This window comes from Microcaecilia unicolor, chromosome 3, assembly GCF_901765095.1.
Source record: "Microcaecilia unicolor chromosome 3, aMicUni1.1, whole genome shotgun sequence".
NCBI classification, from domain to species: Eukaryota; Metazoa; Chordata; class Amphibia; order Gymnophiona; family Siphonopidae; genus Microcaecilia; species Microcaecilia unicolor.
The window spans coordinates 457522779-457543426 of record NC_044033.1 but is presented as its reverse complement, the minus strand read 5'-3'; the positions used below and the strand labels follow the sequence as shown (position 1 = coordinate 457543426).

Genomic DNA, 20648 nt, shown 5'->3' with positions numbered 1-20648 from the left:
GGGTAGACGCATCCTGAGTTGCCAGGGCCGGCAAAATGCCAAAGAAAAAAAGAACGAGAGCTTTCATGAAGTGCAAGCAGTGCTCCAACGCGCAACACTGACTGCCCACACCAACTGTCACGTCAGGTATCCTGCTCAAGGCAGTAGTGTGATGTGAATGTGTGGACTGAAAACCACGTCGCAGCCTTGCAAATCTCTTCAATAGAGGTTGACCAAATAGGCTACCAATGCAGCCATGGCTCTGACATTATGAACCGTGACATTACCCTCCAAAGTCAGCCCAGTTTGGGTATAAGCAAAAGGAAATGCGATCTGCTAGCCAACTGGATATGGTGCATTTTCCGATGGCGACTCGCATCCTGTTGGGATCAAAAGAAACAAACAACTGGGCGGACTGTCTTAAGGGCTTCGTCCACTCCATGTAAAAGGTCAATGCTCTCTTGCAGTCCAAGGTGTGCAAGCTGTTTTCACCAGGATGGGCATGAGGTCTGGGAAAGATGTTGGCAAGACATTCGACTGGTTCAGATGGAATTCCGACACCACCTTTGGCAGGAACTTGGGATGCATGCAGAGGACTACTCTGTTGTGATGAAACTTAGTATAAGGTGCATCCACTACTAAGGCCTGAAGCTCACTGACCCTATGAGCTGAAGTAACAGCCACCAAGAAAACGACCTTCCAGGTCAAGTATTTCAGATGGCAGGAATTCAGTGGCTTAAAAGGAGCTTTCATCAGCTGGGTGAGAACGACATTGAGATCCCATGACACTGGTGGAGATCTGAGAGGGAGTATTGACAAAAGCAAACCTCTCATGAAGCGAACAACTAAAGGCTGTCCAGAGATAGGCTTACTTTCTACACGCTGATAAGCACTAATTGCACTAAGGTGAACCTTTACGGAGTTGGTCTTGAGACCAGACTGATAAGTGAAGAAGGTATTCAAGCAGAGTCTGTGTAGGACAAGAAAGGGGATCTATGGCCTTGCTGTCACACCAGACATCAAACCTCCTCCATTTGAAATAACACCTCTTAGTGGAATTTTTCCTGGAAGCCAGCAAGACCCGGGAGACACCCTCTCAAAGACCCAAGGAAGAGCCAGAGACTGGAGGATGGGATGTAGAAGCAACCCCTCCTTCTGGATGATGAGGGTCAGAAAACACTCCAATCTCCACGGTTCTTCGGAGGACAATTCCAGAAGAAGAGGGAACCAAATCTGTCACGGCCAGTAGGGTGCAATCAGAATCATGGTTCCATGGTCTTGCTTGAGTTTCAACAAAGTCTTTCCTACTACAGATATCGGAGGTTACGCATACAAAAGATCTGTCCCCCAATGTAGAAGGAAGGCATCTGACGCTAGTCTGTCCTGGGCCTGAAGCCTGGAACAGAACTGAGGGACCTTGTGGTTGACCTGAGTGGCAAAAAGATCCACCAAGGAGTGCCCCACCCTCAGAAGATCTTGCAGGTTATGCCCTTATTTAGGGAGCACTCAGGAGGTTGCATTATCCTGTTCAGCCTGTTGGCCAGGTCGCTTTTTACGCCTGCCAGAGCTTGGAGAAACATGTTGTGTTGGTGAGTCCAATGCCATATTTGGACGGCTTCCTGACACAGAGTGCGAGATCCGGTGCCCCCTTGCTTGTTGGTGTAATACACTGCAACTTGATTGTCTGTTTGAATGAGAATAATTTGATGAGACAGTCGATCTCTGAAAGCCTTTAGAGCATTCCAGATCACTCAGAGCTCCAGGAGATTGATCTGAAGATTTGTTTTCTGGAGGAACCAAGCTCCTTAAGTGTGAAACCCATCTACATGAGCTCCCCAACCCAGGAGACATGCATACATTGTCAGCACTTTTTGTGGCTGAGGAATCTGAAATGGAAGTCCCAAGGTCAAATGTTGTCTACCACTGAAGAGAGAGCACAAGCTCTGGGGACAGTTGGATGACATCTTCTAGACTTCCTGAGGTTTGATACCACCGAGAAGCCAGGGGCCACTGAGCAGATCTCATGTTTAGACGTGCCATGGATGTAACGTACACTGTAGAAGTCATGTGGCCAAACAATCTCAACATCTGCCAAGCTGTGACCTGCTGTGATGTCTGAACCTTGGACGCTAGTGAAAGAAGATTGTTTGCACGCGCCCCCGAGAGGTAAGCTTGGGCGTTCATCGTATTGAGCAGGGCTCCTATGAACTCCAATTGTTGAACAGGACGGAGATGGGACTTGGGGTAGTTGATCATAAACCCTAGTAGTTCCAGCACACAAATAGTCATCCACATGCACTCCCAAGCACCGTCCTCAGAGGTGCTCGTCACCAGCTAATCGTCGAAATAAGGGAACACAGGAACTTCCAGTCTGCGTAGCAATGCTGCGACTACCACTAGACACATGGTAAAGACCCTGGGAGCTGACGCAAGGACAAAAGGCAACACGTGGTACTGAATGTGGTGTGTTCCCAGCTGAAACCGAAGATACTTCCTGTGGGCTGGAAGTATCAGGATGTGTGTGTATATGCATCGTTCAAGTCCAGAGAGCATGGCCAATCGTTTTCCTCAATCATGAGGAAGAAGGGACTTGGGGAAACCATTCTGAACTATTCTCGGACTAGGAAATTGTTCAGGGCTCTTCGGTCTAGGATGGGACACACCCCCCTCTGTCTTTTGCTGCACAAGGAAGTACCTGGAATAGAATCCCTGCTCTTCTTCCCCTGGTTGAACGGGTTCGATCGCATTGGGCCTTTAGAAGGATAGAGAGTTCCTCAGCAAGTACCTGCCTGTGCTGAGAGCTGAAAGAATGGGCTCTCGGTGGACAATTTGGAGGTTTGGAAAGCAAATTGAGGGTGTATCCGAGCCAAACTATTTGAAGAACCCAGCGGTTGTAGGTTACGAGACGCCTCAAAAGCTCGTCCTTTGCTTTTGCTGGGGAGCAGCAGGGCCCTCAGGCACACGCTGTTGACAAGAATGAGTGTGCTGGGGCTGAGCCTGAGCAGGCTAGCGAGCTGCAGGATTGTACCTAAGCCTGGAATAGGAGCCATCACTGCCTCCTTAGGAGGGGAGGTGTAGTCCAGGACCTCGAGTATCTATGGTTGGACCAGACGCATAAGTGTCTTTTTCCGAAATGGTCCAGTTGTACGGGTACAATGTCTGAAGACACTGGGCGTCTTCAATGACATGGAAGGAAAAATGGGTTCGGTGAAATTAAAAGGTGCGATGGTGCCTAAAAAAGGGGGAAGAAGGTACAAAAAAGAGACCCGACCAAGAAGGCCTAGAACTGGACAGCACCGAATAAGAAAAGAAACTTAAAACGTGGGCAAAAAAGCTAGGAACCCAAAGGGATTTTTTTGTTGTTGTTTTTGACAAATCGAAAGAATAAAGGGGAAAAAATAAAAGTGGGTAGCAAACACCGTCGAAAGGCACAAAAATAGCTCTCTCCCAGACATGTGAGGAGCAAGCGAAAAGAGCCGCTGCTTCTCACATGGAAAAAATGCAACTGAAAGATGCAGCTGCACTGTGGGCGGGAAGGCACTCGCACATGCGTGTTGGAGCACTGCTTGTACTGCTCGCGCTTCAGAAAACTCTCATTTCTTTCTTTTATGGCATTTTGCCAGCCCAGGTGATGCAGGATGCATCTACCCACTTGTGAGAATTGTCCTCGGAGAAATGGTACATACATCTAAACTAGGTGAAACTTTCAGCAGTCTACAATTTAGACCCATCATGTGAGGTGACAGTCTGAAGTTAACTTACAATGAATTATACTATAGAAAATTTCCTAAGCAGGAAATGAGGTGTACAAGGCAAGCGTAGGCTAATTTTAAAAGGATATTAGCATAAAATAATTTATGTATACAGGTTATTCATATGTTATTAACAAAGCAATTAAAAGATCATGCATTTAAAACAAAGATCCTCTTCCCCATAATCACTTACTTATCTTGTATCTTACCACTGTAGCTGGTAACTTATTGCAGGAATACATGCATGAAAAATGTGCTTCTTAGCATTTAGGTGTAGCTAGAAAATAACAGTATGGGAACACAAGCACTACTCTCCATTGCAATATTACCAAGTTACAGTGACAAAGTGTTTATAATGTAATAATGGGAGCAATAATGAAAGACGACATATATATTCATATTATTTTCACTGGATAGTCTCCGGTCCACATAACTGAGCCGTTTCTTCTCTATGACACACAAATCACCTACAGTTGACCCCCAAACCAGCTATTAATCTGTGGAGAGGGCAATGCTGTTTACCCATATCATCATTTATTGTACAATAAAACAGTAACAAATTTGTGACCTGCATACATTTCTCCATCATTAATCTTGTCTATGTAGATGTCATAGGTTCTGCTTCATCCAACATTCATTCAATATGAAGATCTTTATATTTCTTCACAAATTCAGGATTTGGTGTACTGCACAGCTGGTTGAAGACAGGGTTAGTATATGGTACTAATTAGAAACAATGTCTGATTATGCTTTAATACTAACCCACAAGCAGCCAATTAAAGTTCCATACATCCATGTCTTCACATAAAGTTTCCTTCCAGACTCTGTCATAAGCATGCAAGCAGTCAAGCCACTTAGGAACAGTAAAGAAGGTAATGTTTTTGTCAGGCTTAACCTGGAATTAAAACCTTTTACAGAAAACTTGTTTCTTTTTTCAGGATCCTTGGCTTCATAAAATTCTATTAGTAACCTAAAAACAAAACAAAAAAAATAATACATTTAGTGTTGTTAACTAGCCCCACAGCATTTATAACCAAACCCAGTAGCTGCAATAAAATCTCAAAAAGCAGGTGCATATAACTATTTATAGAGCTTCTGAGCCTAGGTATTTATAATTATAAATGAAGGTGCTTATTTTGTCAGGCAATTAGTGGTTGTTGGAGGGTACAGAAAATATATCTGTATTTGGATTTTTCCATCACTATCAATTACACTTAGTACGTGCATTGTTTGGTTAATTCATTTTTGAACAAATAATTCCATTTTTTAAAAACTGAACAAGGCCAATGAATTTCACATTAGGACAGAAGGCTAAGCTTCAGAAAAACAAGGGTGGGTGGTGGAGGAGGGACTTTTGAATGGTGTCTACATAGCTAAGGGCTATGGTGATGCATGTATGGGAATGGCTCCGTTTAGAACTGAGTAGCTAGGGATTTATTTTATTTATAAAATTATATAATCTGCCCATCCAAAAATCTGGGCGGAGTACACTAAAACATACATAATCAAATCATATAAAACACCATCAATAATATCAACAACAGAGAACCCTGATCCTGAAGCCCAAAGCACTCCCCAACTATGCTTAAAAAAAAATGCTATCTGAAACATCAAAGCCTTTATCTGTTTCTTAAACACTGCCAAGGAGGTCAATTGCCATAGAGAAAGTGGTAAAGCATTCCACAATTGAGGTCTGACAACGGAAAAAAGTTGCGAATGAACAGTCTGTATTCAAACACGGCGGACTGAAGGAACAGTCAGCAATTCCTGATCCTGTGATCTCAGGAATCTTGTGGGTTGATACTTCTGCAACTTTTGAACCACAACTTGGGGAGCATCATCATGCAATGCCTTAAAAACCAATACCAGCTGTTTAAATTGTATACACTAAACAATGGGCAACCAATGCAATTTTTTAATATAGGGAGTAATATGTTCAAACTTGCTCTAGTAAGCAATTGGGCTGCAGCATTCTATGCCACCTGTAGAGCTTGCAACACTCCACACAGTAATCCACACAGCAAGGCATTACAATAATCAAAGTGTGGTAACACATAATTTTGCAAAACCATAAGAAAATTCTGCTCCGGAAGAAAACTGCGTAACTGTGTCACCATGTGCAATTTCAAAAACACTGCTCAAATCACTAACCCAACAAATACCTTCATCGATACAAGGCCACGCCTAAACCCTGAATAGAAGCAGATACTAGCACAAAAACAGAATCCAAATAAAAACACGAGAAAGGACAAATCTTACCCAAGCGTGACAACCACAAAATTTTAGTCTTTGCCACATTCAAACTTAATCCATTCCTCCTTAACAAGGACTGAATCTTACAAAAATTAGTAACCAAACACTATCAACTACCATATCGGACACCAGAAAATAAAATTGTATGTCATCAGAATATAAGCAATAACACACACTCATATCCACCAAAAGTTTACAAACTGGTAGCAGAAACAAATTAAACAACAAGGAAGACAAGCAAGAACCTTGCGGTACTCCTGAAGTCATAGTCATCCATTTTGACTTAGTAGAGCCTTGGAGTATTTGAAACGTCCAGGCTTTCAAAAAAGACCAAAACCAGGTCAACACCTTCCCACCAATTCCAAACGATGCAACAAAAATCAAAAGCAGCCACAACATCCAAGGAAATTAAAAAAAAAACAATCACCATGATCAAAGCCTGCGTGAATGTCATCCAACATAGTAAGCAATAATGTTTCAGTACTATGCTGCGTACACTCATCACACCCTTCTCTTGCTCCCTTTGCTCCCCTCATTCTCACAGTCACCCCACTATGCTAACTAGAACATCTTTCCTCACATCCTCTCTCTCAAAACCCAGAACCCTCCCTCCAATCCTCTCATTCACACACACACCCCCCCTTTCCTAATCACTTCTAGCATCCTGTTTGCTTTTTTGGCAGCCGCCGCACACTGGACAGAAGATTTCAGCATATTGCCTACAATGACACTTAGATCTTTTTCTTGAGTACTGACTCCTGAGGTGGACCCTAGCATCAGGTAACTATAATTTGGATTATTCTTCCCAATGTGCATCACTTTGCATTTGTCCACACTAAATTTCATCTGCCATTTGGATGCCCAGTCTTCCAGCTTCCTAAATTTTTCCTGCAATTTTTCACAATCTGCATGCGTTTTGACAACTTTAAATAGTTTTGCATCATCTGCAAATTTAATCACCTCACTCATCGTACCAATTTTGAGAAAATTTATAAATGCTAAATAGCACTGGTCCCAGTACAGATCCCTGCGGCACTCCACTATTTATCTTCCTCCATTGAGAAAAATGGCCATTTAACCCTACCCTCTGTTTTCTGTCCAATAACCAATTCCTAATCAACAGAAGGATATTGCCTCCAATCCCATGACTTTTTAATTTTCTCAGGAGTTTCTCATGAGGAACTTTATCTTTCTGAAAATCCAGATACACTACATCAACCAGCTCACCATTATTCACATGTTTATTCATGCTTTCAAAGAAATGAAGCAAATTGGTGAGGCAAGACTTTTCTTGGCTGAACCCATGCTGATTCTGTTCTATTAAAGCATGTTTGTCTACGTGTTCCGTAATTTTATTATTTATAACAGTTTCCAGTATTTTACCAGGCACTGACGTCAGGCTTACCAGTCTGTAATTTCCAAGATCATCCCTAGAACCCATTTTAAAAATCTGCGTCACATTGTCCACCCTCCAATCTTCAGGTACTACAGAGGGTTTTAATGACAGGTTACCGATCACTAATAGCAGATCAGCAATTTAATGTTTGAGTTATTTCAGTACCCTGGGATGTATGCCATCCAGTCCAGGTGATTTATCACTCTGACTTGTAGATTTAACTCAATATGTCTTCCAGGGTCACTGAGATCTGTTTCAGTTCCTCTGCATCATCACCCTTGTAAACCATTACCTGTACAGGTAGATCTTACATCATCTTCCTTGAAAACCAAAGCAAAGAATTCATTCAATCTCTCCTGCCATAGATCTCCTCCTCTCCTTTCAATCTTCAGCCATTATGGCAGCTATGCTTCTCTTCCTTCCGTACCAGCTGACCTTAATATGGCAATTTATAAACATAAAGGTTGCCCTACTAGATCAACAAAGGGTCCATCTAACCCAGTATCCTGTTATCAACAGCGGCCAATCCAGGCCACAAGTACCAGGTAAAGACCCAAAAAATAACAAGATTCCATGCTACTTAACCCTAGGAATATACAGTGGCTTTCCCCCAGGTCTACCTTAGAGATTATGGACTTTTCCTCCAGATATTTGTCTAAGCCTTTTTTAAACTAAGCGACATCAACTGATTTCATCATTTGCTCTGGGAATGAGTTCCAGAGCTTAACTATATACATGTGGAAAAATATTTTCTTCTATTTCTTTTAAATGCACTACCATGCAACTTTATGAGTGTCCCATAGTCTTTACACTTTTTGAAAGAGTAAACATTCATTTGTGTTTACCCGGTTCCACTACATTCAGGATTTTGATAGACCTCAATCATTTCTCCTCAGCCATCTCTTCTACAAGCTGAAGAGCCCTAAGCTATTTAGCTTTTCCTCCAACAACAGTTATTCCATCCCCTTAATCATTTTGATTGCACTTCTTTGTATCTTTCCCATTTCAACTATATGTTTTCTTAGATGCAGCGACCAGAATTGCACACAATACTCAAGACGTAGTCTCACCACAGAGCAATACTCAGGCAATATGATATTCTTTGTTTTACTCTGTATTCCTTTCCCAATAATTCTTAACATTCTATTTGCTTTTTTGGCCTCTGCCACACACTGAGTAGAAGATTTCAAAATATAATCTATGATGGCACCTAGATCTTTTTCTTGGGTGTGACTCCTAATGTGGAACTTAACATCATATCTGTAATTTGGATTATTCCTCCCAAAATTCATCACTTTGCACTTATCCACATTAAATTTCATCTGCCATTTGAACATAAGAACATACTGCCGTACTGGGACAGACCAAAAGTCCATCAAACCCAGTATCCTGTTTGCAACAGTAGCCAATCCAGGTCACAAGTACCTGGCAAGATCTCAGAACAGTAAAAGAAACTTTAAGCTGCTTATCAAACATATAAACGGTGAGTGACCGACTCACTCGCAAATGCACAGTAGAGACTTCCCTCTCTGTCCTGCCCCCGCGTCAATACGTGACGACGGGGGCGGGACAGAGAGGGAAACTGCGCAAAGCCGCCGAGGTTGCTACCGCTCCCCCCCGCCCGAGGTTGCCGCTACCGCTCCCCCCCACCTGGTGTCGCTGCCGCCAGCCCACCACCCGGCCCAGGCCCTCTCTCCGCTACTGAACTTACATCCATTCGCCGGAACGCAGCATGCACATCAGCTGAGCTGCCATCCGCCTTCCTTCCCTGCCTGTGCCCCGCCCTCGCTGACATTATGTCACACGAGGGCGGGGCAAGATTTCCCTTTGTCTCATTAATCCATGGTTACGTATATGATCTATAATTTTGTTCTTTACAGTAGTGTCTACCATTTTGCCCGGCACTGACATCAGGCTCACCAGTCTACAATTTCCCAGATCACCTCTGGAATCCTTTTTAAAAATTGGCGCTACATGGGCCAACCTCCAGTCTTCTAGTACCATGCTTGATTTTAAAGATAAATTACATATTACTAACAATAGCTCTGCAAGTTCATTTTTCAATTCTATCAATACTCTGGGATGTATACCATCCACTCCAGACAATTTGCTACTCTTCAATTTGTCAAATTGCTCCATTACATCTTCCAGGTTTACAGAAATTTGTTTCTGTTTGCATTGAATACTATTTCTGGCACTGGTAGCGCTCCCACATCTCCCTCAGTGAAAACCGAAGCAAAGAATTCATTTAATCTCTCCGCTATGGTCTTGTCTTCCCTGAGTGTCCCTTTTACCCTTTAGTCACCTAGCAGTCCAACTGATTCTTACATAAGTACATAAGCACTGCCACGCTGGGAAAAGACCAAAGGTCCATCAAGCCCAGCACTCTGTCTCCAACAGCGGTCAATCCAAGCCCCAAGAACCTGGCAAAAACACAGAATTTAATAACGATCAATGGACTTTTCCTACAGGAATCTGTCCAGACCCCCTTTAAACTCAGCAAGGCCAGCTGCCGTCACTACCTTCTCCGGCAATGAGTTCCAGAGTCTAACCACATGCTGAGTAAATAAAAACTTTCTCCAATTTGTTTTAAACCTACTACATTATAATGTCATCTTGTGTCCCCTAGTACTATTATTGTTAGAAAGCGTAAACAAACGCTTCACATCTGTCCGCTCTACCCCACTCATTATTTTGTAGACCTATAACATATCACCCCTCAGCCGCCTTTTCTCCAGGCTAAAGAGTCCTAGCCGTCTTAACCTTTCACCGGCTTCTTGATTCTAATATACCTAAAAAAGGTTTTACTATACATTTTTACCTCCAACACAATCTTGCTTTCAAAGTCTCTTCCTCCTCAGAGTTTTGCATTTGACTTTCCATTCCTTATGCTATTTCCTATTGTTTTCAGTTGGCTCCTTCTTCCATTTTCTGAAGGAATTTCTTTTAGCTCTAATTGCTTCCTTCACCTCACTTTTTAAACATGCCTGCTGTCATTAGGTCTTCTTTCCTCTTTTTATAACACCCAGTCAGTCTTCCTGCCTCCCAAGATTCTCCTGCCATTTCTCACAGTCTGCATACAATTTAACAACTTTGAATAGTTTTGTGTCATCCTCAAATCTGATTAATCCACTCATCATTCCCATTTCCAGATCATTTATTCATATATTAAAACAGCTGCAATAGCACCTTGGGCTGCTTCCTTTCCTCCTATAATTCAAGGCTGAAGGATGGCACTGATGTGCTTTGTGTACTTTACCATGTTGTTACAAGTATTACACTTCAGTTCATTGCTGCAGGGCAAGAGGCAGTGCCTCAAGACGCCAGTGTCAGTCAATGGGGGAGGGGGAGAGATGTGCCAATGCTGTGGCCACTCTAGTATCCTTTTGGGTTGATGGGGCTTGTGTACCTTGTTAGCCTTGTTCTAATGGCATCATCCAGCTGCTGCCTTTAGGTCTGTTCTTGACTTGAGCCAGGGCAGGGGCCAGATGAAGTTATGTGAGGCACACCCATTAAACAAAATTCAGAAGCCCTGATGATATAAGATAAGCCAATCAAAACCTCAACCCTTACATATATGCAGACGATGTCACAATTTACATCCCGTTCAAACATGATCTAAATGAAATCACCAACGAGATCAACTAAAGCTTCCACATCATGCACACCTGGGCAGATGCATTCCAACTAAAACTCAACGCAGAAATAACACAATGTCTTGTACTCACCTCACAACATAACACAAAAAACTTCTCCACCATAAACACACCATACTGTTCTCTTCCTGTTTCACAAAACTTGAAAATTCTTGGAGTTACCATTGATCGAAACCTCACTCTCGACACCCATGTGAAAAACACGACGAAAAAGATGTTCCACTCCATGTGGAAACTCAAAAGAGTAAAACCTTTCTTCCCGAGACACGTCTTCCGAACCCTGGTACAGTCAATGGTAATAAGCCACCTGGACTACTGCAATGCACTGTATGCTGGCTGCAAAGAACAGACTATCAAAAAAACTCCAAACAGCCCAGATTACTGCCGCCAGAAATAATTAACTTCCGCAAATTTCTGAAGACTCATCTCTTCCAAAAGGCCTACAAGGAAAATACATAGCCTACAAAACTACTTCAACAATCCACACAGTTACCGCAGCTCACCTCTAACTTACCTAACACTTTCCGTCTATCCTCCCTTACCTAATCTTTAAACAGTAATAATTGTACTTGTTATCATGAAACTACTATGCCTATCTTCTGTTACCAACATTCAAACTACAAGAATTGTACCGGTTATCATGAAATGATTAGGTCATAACCACACTCTGTAAGCCACTTTGAGCCTGCAAATAGGTGGGAAAAGGTGGGATACAAATGCAATAAATAATAATAATAATCATATTTGGAAAATCTAAATATGAAAGTGCAAAACCCCTAAGAGAGAAACTTCACTGGCTCTCACTTAAGGAACGCATTGCGTTCAAGATCTGCACGATTGTACACAAAATCATTCACGCAGACGCCCCAATCTACATGCTAAACCTTGTGGATCTACCTCCCAGAAACGCCACAAAATCGTCCCGCAAATTTCTCAATCTGCACTTCCCCAGCTGTAAAGGTCTAAAATACAAGTTGATGCATGCCACTACCTTCTCCTACATGAGCACGCAGCTATGGAATGCATTACCCACAGACCTAAAAATAATTGAGGAAATAACTAACTTTCGCAAATCTCTGAAAGCATATCTCTTCAACAAGACCTACAAAGAGAACCCATAACCCCAACAATCCACCTCACCAATCCATCCAGTTATGAAAGTCCACCTTCTAAACTTACCCACCCAATCACTTCCTTCTTCCTCCCCTTACTTAATCTCTACATATTACTAATTGTATCTGATATCCTGGAATGATAACATCATAACTAAACTATATAAGCCACATTGAGCCTGCAAATAGGTGGGAAAATGTGGGATACAAATGCAATAAATACATAAAAATAGTCCATGAGCTATTGTTTGATTTATATGTTGATACATTACAATCTTCTTGGATAAACCATTTTACATAAGAGAATTACCGGGTGTCTTATTCTTTTAAGTGGTATAAAAGCTCTTAATATAAGAAGAGTTTATATCAAATATCAAGCATATTATTCTATTTATTAATGCTGTACTAAATTAAAAAATATACAGATACCAGAGTGGTATAGTACAGGTGAAAGCGGATCAATTCTTTGTTCTTTCAAAAATTACAAAGACTAGGGAACACTCAATGAAATTACACGAAAAACGTTTAAAACAAATAATAGGAAATATTTTTTCACTCAACAAATAGTTAAGCTCTGGAACACTTTACCAGAAGATGCAGTAACAGTAGTGAGCATATCTGGTTTTTAAAAAGTTTTGGACAAATTCCTGGAGGAAAACTCCACAGTCTGCTATTGAGTTAGACATGGGGAAGCCACTGTTTGCCCTAGGATCGGTAGTATGGAATGTTGCTACTATTTGGGTTTCTGCCAGATACTTGTTGGATAGATGTGATCCTCTGAACCACTGGTAACATAAGAACATAAGAATAGCCAATAATGGGCTAGACCAATGGTCTATATAGCCAATACTGGGCTAGACAGACCATTGGTCTGACCCAGTATGGCTATTCTTATGTTCTTACATACCAATGGTTCAGAGGACCACACCTATCCAACTAGGAGTCTTAAGACTCCTGCTTGAAAGGAAAATGATCTAATAAACACAATTTTGAATTATCTCATGAATGGAAAAGAGGGTAATGTATGGAATAAGCACAGAGAACTTCTGTACAGAAAGAAATTGGAATTAAAGCAAAACTTGTAATGACTTTCATTCTTTAAATAGGGCATAAAGGGGTGCAGGTACAACTTAGGTAGACTGGATAGAACATCATTATCTGCCACCATTTCCTGTTATTATAGGGTCACGCCACTCTGTCTCTAAGGTACTGCTACTCATTTCTATAGCGTTACTAGATGTACGCAGCGCTGTTCACATTATATGCAGGTACTTTCTCTGTCCCTAGTGGGCTCAAAATCAAAGTTTGTATACCTGGGGCAATGGAGGGTTAAGTGACTTGCCCAGCGTCACAAGGAGATGCAGTGGGAATTGAACCCAGTTCAATTCCTACAACAGGATCTCAGGCTACTCCTCCACTCCAGACTATTCATAAAGAGCCAGCAAAGCACTGCATCTAATTTCATCAGTCTACAGCCAATGACAGACAAAAGACATTATTGCATATGGACACAAACTCTATAAAATAAAGGGTTTTTAGGAGACCATAAGAATGTGCCACAGAGGGAAAGACCCCAGCTGAGAGTTAGAGCAGAGAGCATCTCGATCTAGGCCATGGTGAAAGGCTTCTGAGAATAGGTACAAGCATTATATGGTAAGAATGGGCTAAATTGAATCTTTTTATTGTTGTGAAATTTATGACTATTTCAAGTAATGTAAGCCTTCTATATATGTATGAGCTGTAACGTCCATGGAACTCCTACTTTTTTCTGCTTTATTCTTACATACGTAAGAGTTGAGCTTACTAGTGCACTAACACTAATGTAGGTGTCCTTACAGAAAATGTTCTCTAAAACCACAAAATGTATTCATGGGTCAAATTCAGAATGATCAAGTGATGCATGTGGGAAAGAGGAACCCAAACTATAGCTATGTGATATAAGGTTCCACATTAGGAGCCACTGACCAGGAAAAGGATCTGCCTGTCATCGACGATACGATGAAACCCTCTGCTCAGTGTGCAGCGGCAGCAAAGAAAGCAAATAGAATGTTAGATAATATTAAGAAAAGAATGGAAAACAAAAATGAGGATGTTATAATGAGGATTTGGGAGGAATACCGGTGCCAGAAAACATATTTGAAGCGGGCGAGTCGGAGAAACTAAACAAATTCTCTGTAAACTTGGAGGATGTAATGGGTCAGTTCTGCAAACTGAAGAGTAGTAAATCGCCAGGACCTGATGGTATTCATTCCAGAGTATTAATAGAACTGCAAAATGAACTTGTAGAGCTACTGTTAGTAATATGCAATCTATCCCTAAAATCGAGTGTGGTACCGGAAGACTGGAGGATAGCCAATGTTACGCCGATTTTTTTAAAAAGGTTCCAGAGGAGATCCGGGAAATTATAGACCGGTGAGTCTGACGTCGGTACCGGGCAAAATGGTAGAGGCTATTATCAAGAATAAAATTACAGAGCACGTACAAAAACATGGGCTGATGAGACAAAGTCAGCACGGATTTAGTGAAGGGAAGTCTTGCCTCACCAATCTACTGCATTTTTTTGAGGGGGTGAACAAACGTGGGCAATGGGGAGCCGGTGGATATTGTGTATCTGGATTTTCAAAAGGCGTTTGACAAAGTGCCTCATGAAAGACTCCTGAGGAAACTGGAGAGTCATGGGATCGGAGGTAGGGTATTATTATGGATTAAGAGCTGGTTGAAAGATAGGAAGCAAAGAGTAGGGTTGAATGGTCAGTATTCTCAGTGGAGAAGGGTAGTTAGTGGGGTCCCACAGGGGTCTGTGTTGGGACCGCTGCTTTTTAACATATTTATAAATGACCTAGAGATGGGAGTAACTAGTGAGGTAATTAAATTTGCAGATGACACAAAATTATTCAGGGTTGTCAAGTCGCAGGAGGAGTGTGAAAGATTACAGGAGGACCTCGCGAGACTGGGGGATTGGGTGTCCAAGTGGCAGATGAAGTTCAATGTTGACAAGTGCAAAGTGATGCATGTGGGTAAGAGGAACCCGAATTACAGCTATGTCATGCAAGGTTCCGCGTTAGGAGTCACAGACCTAGAAAGGGATCTGGGAGTCATTGTTGATAAGATGTTAAAGACATCTGCCCAGTGTGCTGTCACAGCTAAGAAAGCGCACAGTATGTTGAGTATTATTAGGAAAGGGATGGAAAACAAACACGAGGATGTTATAATGCCGTTGTATCGCTCCATGGTGTGACCGCACCTTGAGTATTGTGTCCAATTCTGGTCGCCGCATTTCAAAAAAAGATATAAAGGAATTAGAAAAGGTGCAGAGAAGGGCGACGAAAATGATAAAGGGAATGGAACAACTTCCCTATGAGGAAAGGCTGAGAAGGTTAGGGCTCTTCAGCTTGGAGAAACGGCGGCTGAGGGGTGATATGATAGAAGTCTACAAGATAATGAGCGGAGAAGAGCGGACAGATGTGAAGCATTTGTTTACACTTTCAAACAACAACAAAACCAGGGGACACAAGATGAAGCTAGAATATGGTAGATTTAAAACAAATAGGAGAACGTTTTTCTTTACTCAGCGTATAGTTAGACTCTGGAACTCGTTGCTGGAGAATGTAGTGACAGCAGCTGGCCTTACGGAATTTAAAGGGGGTTTGGACAGATTCCTGAGGGAAAAGTCCATTGAACATTATTAATTTTTTTTGGGGGGGGGGGGGGGAGGGTTGCCGGGTTCTTGAAGCCTAGATTGGCCGCTGTTGGAGACAGGATGCTGGGCTTGATGGACCCTTGGTCTTTTCCCAGTATGGCGGTGCTTATGTACTTTGTATCACTCCATAGAGTGACTGCACCTCGAATACTGTGTGCAATTCGGGTCACCACATCTCGAAAAAGATATAATGGAATTAGAAAAGGTACACAGAAGGAGATGGGACGACTTCCCTACGAGGAAAGGCTGAAGCAGCTAGGGCTCTTCAGCTTGGCGAAAAGATGGGAGATATGATAAAGGTATATAAAATACTGAGTGGAGTGGAACGAGTAGACGTGAATCGCTTGTTTACTCTTTTCAAAATTACTAGGACTAGGGGGGCATGCAATGAAGCTACAAAGAAGAAGGAAATTTAAAAATCAGAGAAAATATTTCTTCACTCAACGTGTAATTAAACTCTAGAATTTGTTGCCAGAGAATGTGGCTTAGTGGAGTTTTTAAAAAGTTTGGATATCTTCCTAAAAGAAAAATCCATAAGCCATTATTAAAATGGACTTGGGAAAATCCACTGCTTATTTCTAGGATAAGCAACAAAAAACGTATTGTACTGTTTTGTGATCTTGCCAGGTACTTATCACCTGGATTGGACACTGTTGGAAACAGGATACTAGGCTTGATGGACCTTCAGACTGTCCCAGTATTGCAACGTTTATGCTCTTATGTTCTTAATTGGCTTCCAGTCACATTATATTGGAGTATGGCCAGAGACATGGTACTTCATGAAGCAGCAGTGAGACTGGAAAAAGGTGGAAAGTATTTTTTGTATTTAGAATTTTGAACATATACTTCAATAACAAATCAAGGTAAAGATGGGTACATATGGAGATGAAAAGAATTAAGACTGCAAATATACAGAGAAGGACTTGAAGAGTTGTGGCCAACAATTCTAGGGAAAACTGGGACAAAGATGTGGTGATTCTAAGGGAACAATTCACAATATGTTCCATGGTGGTCAATATGGGTGGGATCTAGCAAGGCACTATTGGTGGTTATTTCAGAAGTTCTATTCTTGTTTTCGATGTCTGAAAACTGGCATTTAGAAATCCATATTGCACAGATGTCCAAATCCCAATTTTACAAAGGCAAGATATGGCTGACTAACACTGCAACATGTCCATGTGGCAAGGAGATGTGGTCTGGGCGTGTTTTGGATGGGACTAGGGAGGGCCCAAAATAAAGACATCCAACTTTGAGCAAAGAGGAAGGGACGTCCATGCCTAAAAAGATGTACGTTGTTCTTTAGACATGACACCTGTCATGTCCAGGTTACTGAAAGGAGCTCTGATTGAGCAGCTGTCCACTGGCCGAATTAAGGCACAACAGATCCTTAATCCTCCAGTGGTTGCTGTCCCTCTACCTCTCCCTGAATGTGAAACTGGCAAGGGATACCATGCTCTATGACAGCTTCAGGTATTATGGACACATTCTTTAACCAAGTAGCAAGCAGTTCTGAAGAGTGGACTGAGAACCAAGGGACCCAAGTTCAAATCCCACTTCAGCTATTTTTTATTTTTAAATTGTGAGCTCTCCAGACACAGAAAAACATGTTCTTTACCTGACTATATGACAGCTGCAAGCCTGAAGACTATTGGTGTACACTCAAGTACAGTAGGTATTTTTCTATTCCTGGAGGGCTCACAATTAAAGAACCCCCCCCCACACACACACAAAAAACAAAACAAAACTAAAATCACAGCTGAAATGGGATTTCAGCCTAGGACTCCTGATTCTGAATCCACCGCTCTAATCATTAGGCTACCCCCTCTGCTCTGCATGGATGTCTGTGTGGCCATTTTATAAGATGGACATTCCAATGCTACCACATAGACATCCACATCCCTTGTTTTCCCCCTGTTCATAATTTAGACGTTTCAGTTTGTAAAATGAATGTTCATGCTGGAAATTTCCAGCACATGGACATCCATCTCACCTGTTCTAAAATACATTTAAGAAGGATGTCCGTGTGATTTTGTGACTTGGACGTCCATATACTGAGTTGGATACCCTTTCTACAATGCTGCTCCATGCTATGAACAAAATGAGGACTGACATGTTTTATATGAAACATCCTCTTTTTCCTTTGTGTCACCAATTTTTGTTGGTTCATCAAACTAATAGTCCAGGAAGCAAGACTCTATCCCAAACCTCCTGCTCCACAATAGATGGCCTCTGAGCTAATGACCTGGTCACTACAATTTTAACACTACTTACTTATCCTTGATCGCAAAGCGTTCATGAAGCCATCTCTTCATAAAAATTTGCTCTTCAGGTATATCCTTCAGCTCTATGCGCTCCACGTAAATATGAATTTTTGGACATTCTTTGCAAAGAAAATCTAAATAAAAAACAGCAACTTGTTAGCATTTCATTTTGAACAATTTAAGCAAACATTCTCTCCATTTTTGATAACCAGACATTAAATTTGCTATTGTATGCTTTAGTGTATTATATGCTTAAAAGGAATATTGATGTGCATTAAAGTGTTTGTTTCAACTACAGAAACATATCTTAAATATCCCACAGAGGGGTCAATGTAAAAAAGCCATGCATTAGAGCTTAAATACTGCAAAAACCAGGACTGGAGCCACCAAAAATGTATAGTAGTTATATATACACTAGTAAAAAAGGTCCGTTTCTCTGAGCAATGAAACGGGCACTAGCAAGGTTTACCTGCAGCAGCGTCGGGAGGGCGCAGGACGGAAGTGTGGGGAGAGTGCAGTTGGGTATTTTTTTTTTGGAGGGTGGCAGCTTCGGGGTCCCGGCGGATCAGGTGTTCGGACGGCACTCCTCCCCCTGCGTAGCTCGGTGTTTGTCGCAGTGCTTCGGGGGGGGGGGGGGGGTAGCGTCGGAGGGCGGTGGAACTGGCGATTGGCTGAGTGTCATAGCCCCGCCCTCCACGTCATCACGTTGTGATGCGAGGGCGGGGCAGACACTCATGGAATCTTGCAACTACAAATTTACATTTAGAATGTTGGGGTTGTGAATTATGTGTGGATGGGGCGTGGCTGAGGGCAGGTCTATGAGTGAGAGTGAGTGGAGCTGACAGCCTAGAAGACTACAGGGCTTCAGTGTTTCCCTGCCACACAGTGAGGTTCAGAACGTTGGAGGTGAGATTTATATATGTCATATTTATATATGACATATATATGTCATTTTTTGCAAGCTGTGACACTGAGGTATAACTAGTATACATTTTTGGTGGCTCCAGTCCTGGCTTTTGCAGTATTTACATTCTATGTTACCAGAGACAAGGATATTGTTGATATCGGATTCTGTTGATGTATTAGAGCTTAGCAGGGTTTCCTAACATGTTAAAGAAAAAAAAAAAAAGAAGTGTTCCCCAATGCAGTAAGCAAATAGTATGGTAGTAGTCTGCATGCAAAAAATATGCACTAACATGGCAGAGTGTGCCAGACTCATGTGCAAATGGGTCTGCACTAGTGGCAGTCATACTCAGTGTGGACACCTAGGGTTCCTAGCATGTGTGTGTGTCCATACATGCTGGAATGCTATTCTGCTCATATTAAAGCAGCAAAATTGCAGGACTTATGAGGGTAAGGAAGAAGCACTGAGTTAATTTGGAAAGAGGGAATGGAAAACATATTTTTATTAGTGTGACTTAATTGAAGACATTCATAAGATAGCTATGAAGGGAGAAATAATACCAATCGGTGATGGATGTTGATCCGGAAGTACCTGTTGTGGGGTTGTCTAGAAATATGGAAATTTTGGATTCTCTCAGAGATCCTATATACTTGTCCCAAGTTCTCTTGAATTCAGATACTGTTTTCATCTCTACCACATCCACCTTAGGCCATTCCACAGATTCACCACCCTTTCTGTGAAGAAGTATTTCCTTAGGTTACTTCTGAGTCTATCCCCTTTCACCTTCATTCTATGACCCCTCGTTCCAGAGCTTCCTTTCAAATGAAAGTGACTCACCTCCTGTGTATTTATGCCACTTAGTTATTTAAACATTTCCATCATATTGAGATCTTTAAGTCTGTCTCCATCTGCTTTATGACCAAGACCACTGATCATTTTAGAAGCCGCCTTCTGGACCGACTCCATTTGGTTTATATCTTTTTGAAGGTGTGGCCTTCAGAATTGTACACAATATTCTAAATGAGGTCTCAGCGTCTTATACAGGGGTGTCATCACCTCCTTTTTTTCTACTGGTATGCACACAAGCATCCTTTTAGCTTTCACCATCGCCTTTTCTACCTGTTTAGCCACCTTAATATCATCACACAAGATCACACCCAAATTACATTCCTCTTTCATGCACAAATGTTCCTCACATTCATTTCTTATACTTTCTATACCACTTTCACTGACAGACAGACCAAGGCGGTGTACAATCTAAAAATTTTACAATTAATTGAAAGTAATGAAAAGAACTACAATGGTTAAAAGGAAAGAAAGTTCAAACACACAGAGCATTCTTAAAAAGGGAGTAAGAACAAGGGAAGGACTTGGACATGGAAAAATGGTCAGAGGATGGGGAAAAGGGTATAAAGGCAGGTCGATTTAGCAGCCATGACACAACGCATTTCAGTTGTTGCTAAAAGTGTGAGTAAAAAGCCATAACTTTAGAGATCTTAATGTCTCAGAGAGTGTTCCTCACCCCCTAAACTGTACCGTTTCCTGTTTTTTGCAGCCCAAATCCCATGACCCTGAGACATCCATACATTTAAAATGCTTTTCTTCACCATTAAAAGTGGAATGTTTTATATATCC

At 41.8% G+C, this 20648-nt stretch overlaps 1 protein-coding gene across 2 annotated transcripts in view; it reads right to left on the bottom strand.

Annotated features, from left to right (window-relative positions):
* Positions 1-2512: 2512 nt before the first annotated feature.
* Positions 2513-20648, bottom strand: part of AGPAT5 (1-acylglycerol-3-phosphate O-acyltransferase 5) — a 229283-nt gene continuing 211147 nt past the window's right edge. For both annotated transcript variants that reach the window (XM_030198946.1, XM_030198947.1), the window contains 2 exons: positions 18120-18243; positions 2513-4701 (listed from right to left, as the gene is read on the bottom strand). In XM_030198946.1, coding sequence (XP_030054806.1) covers positions 4476-4701; positions 18120-18243 — 350 coding nt within the window. In that variant the 3' untranslated portion in view covers positions 2513-4475. The remainder of the gene's footprint in view (positions 4702-18119; positions 18244-20648) is intronic.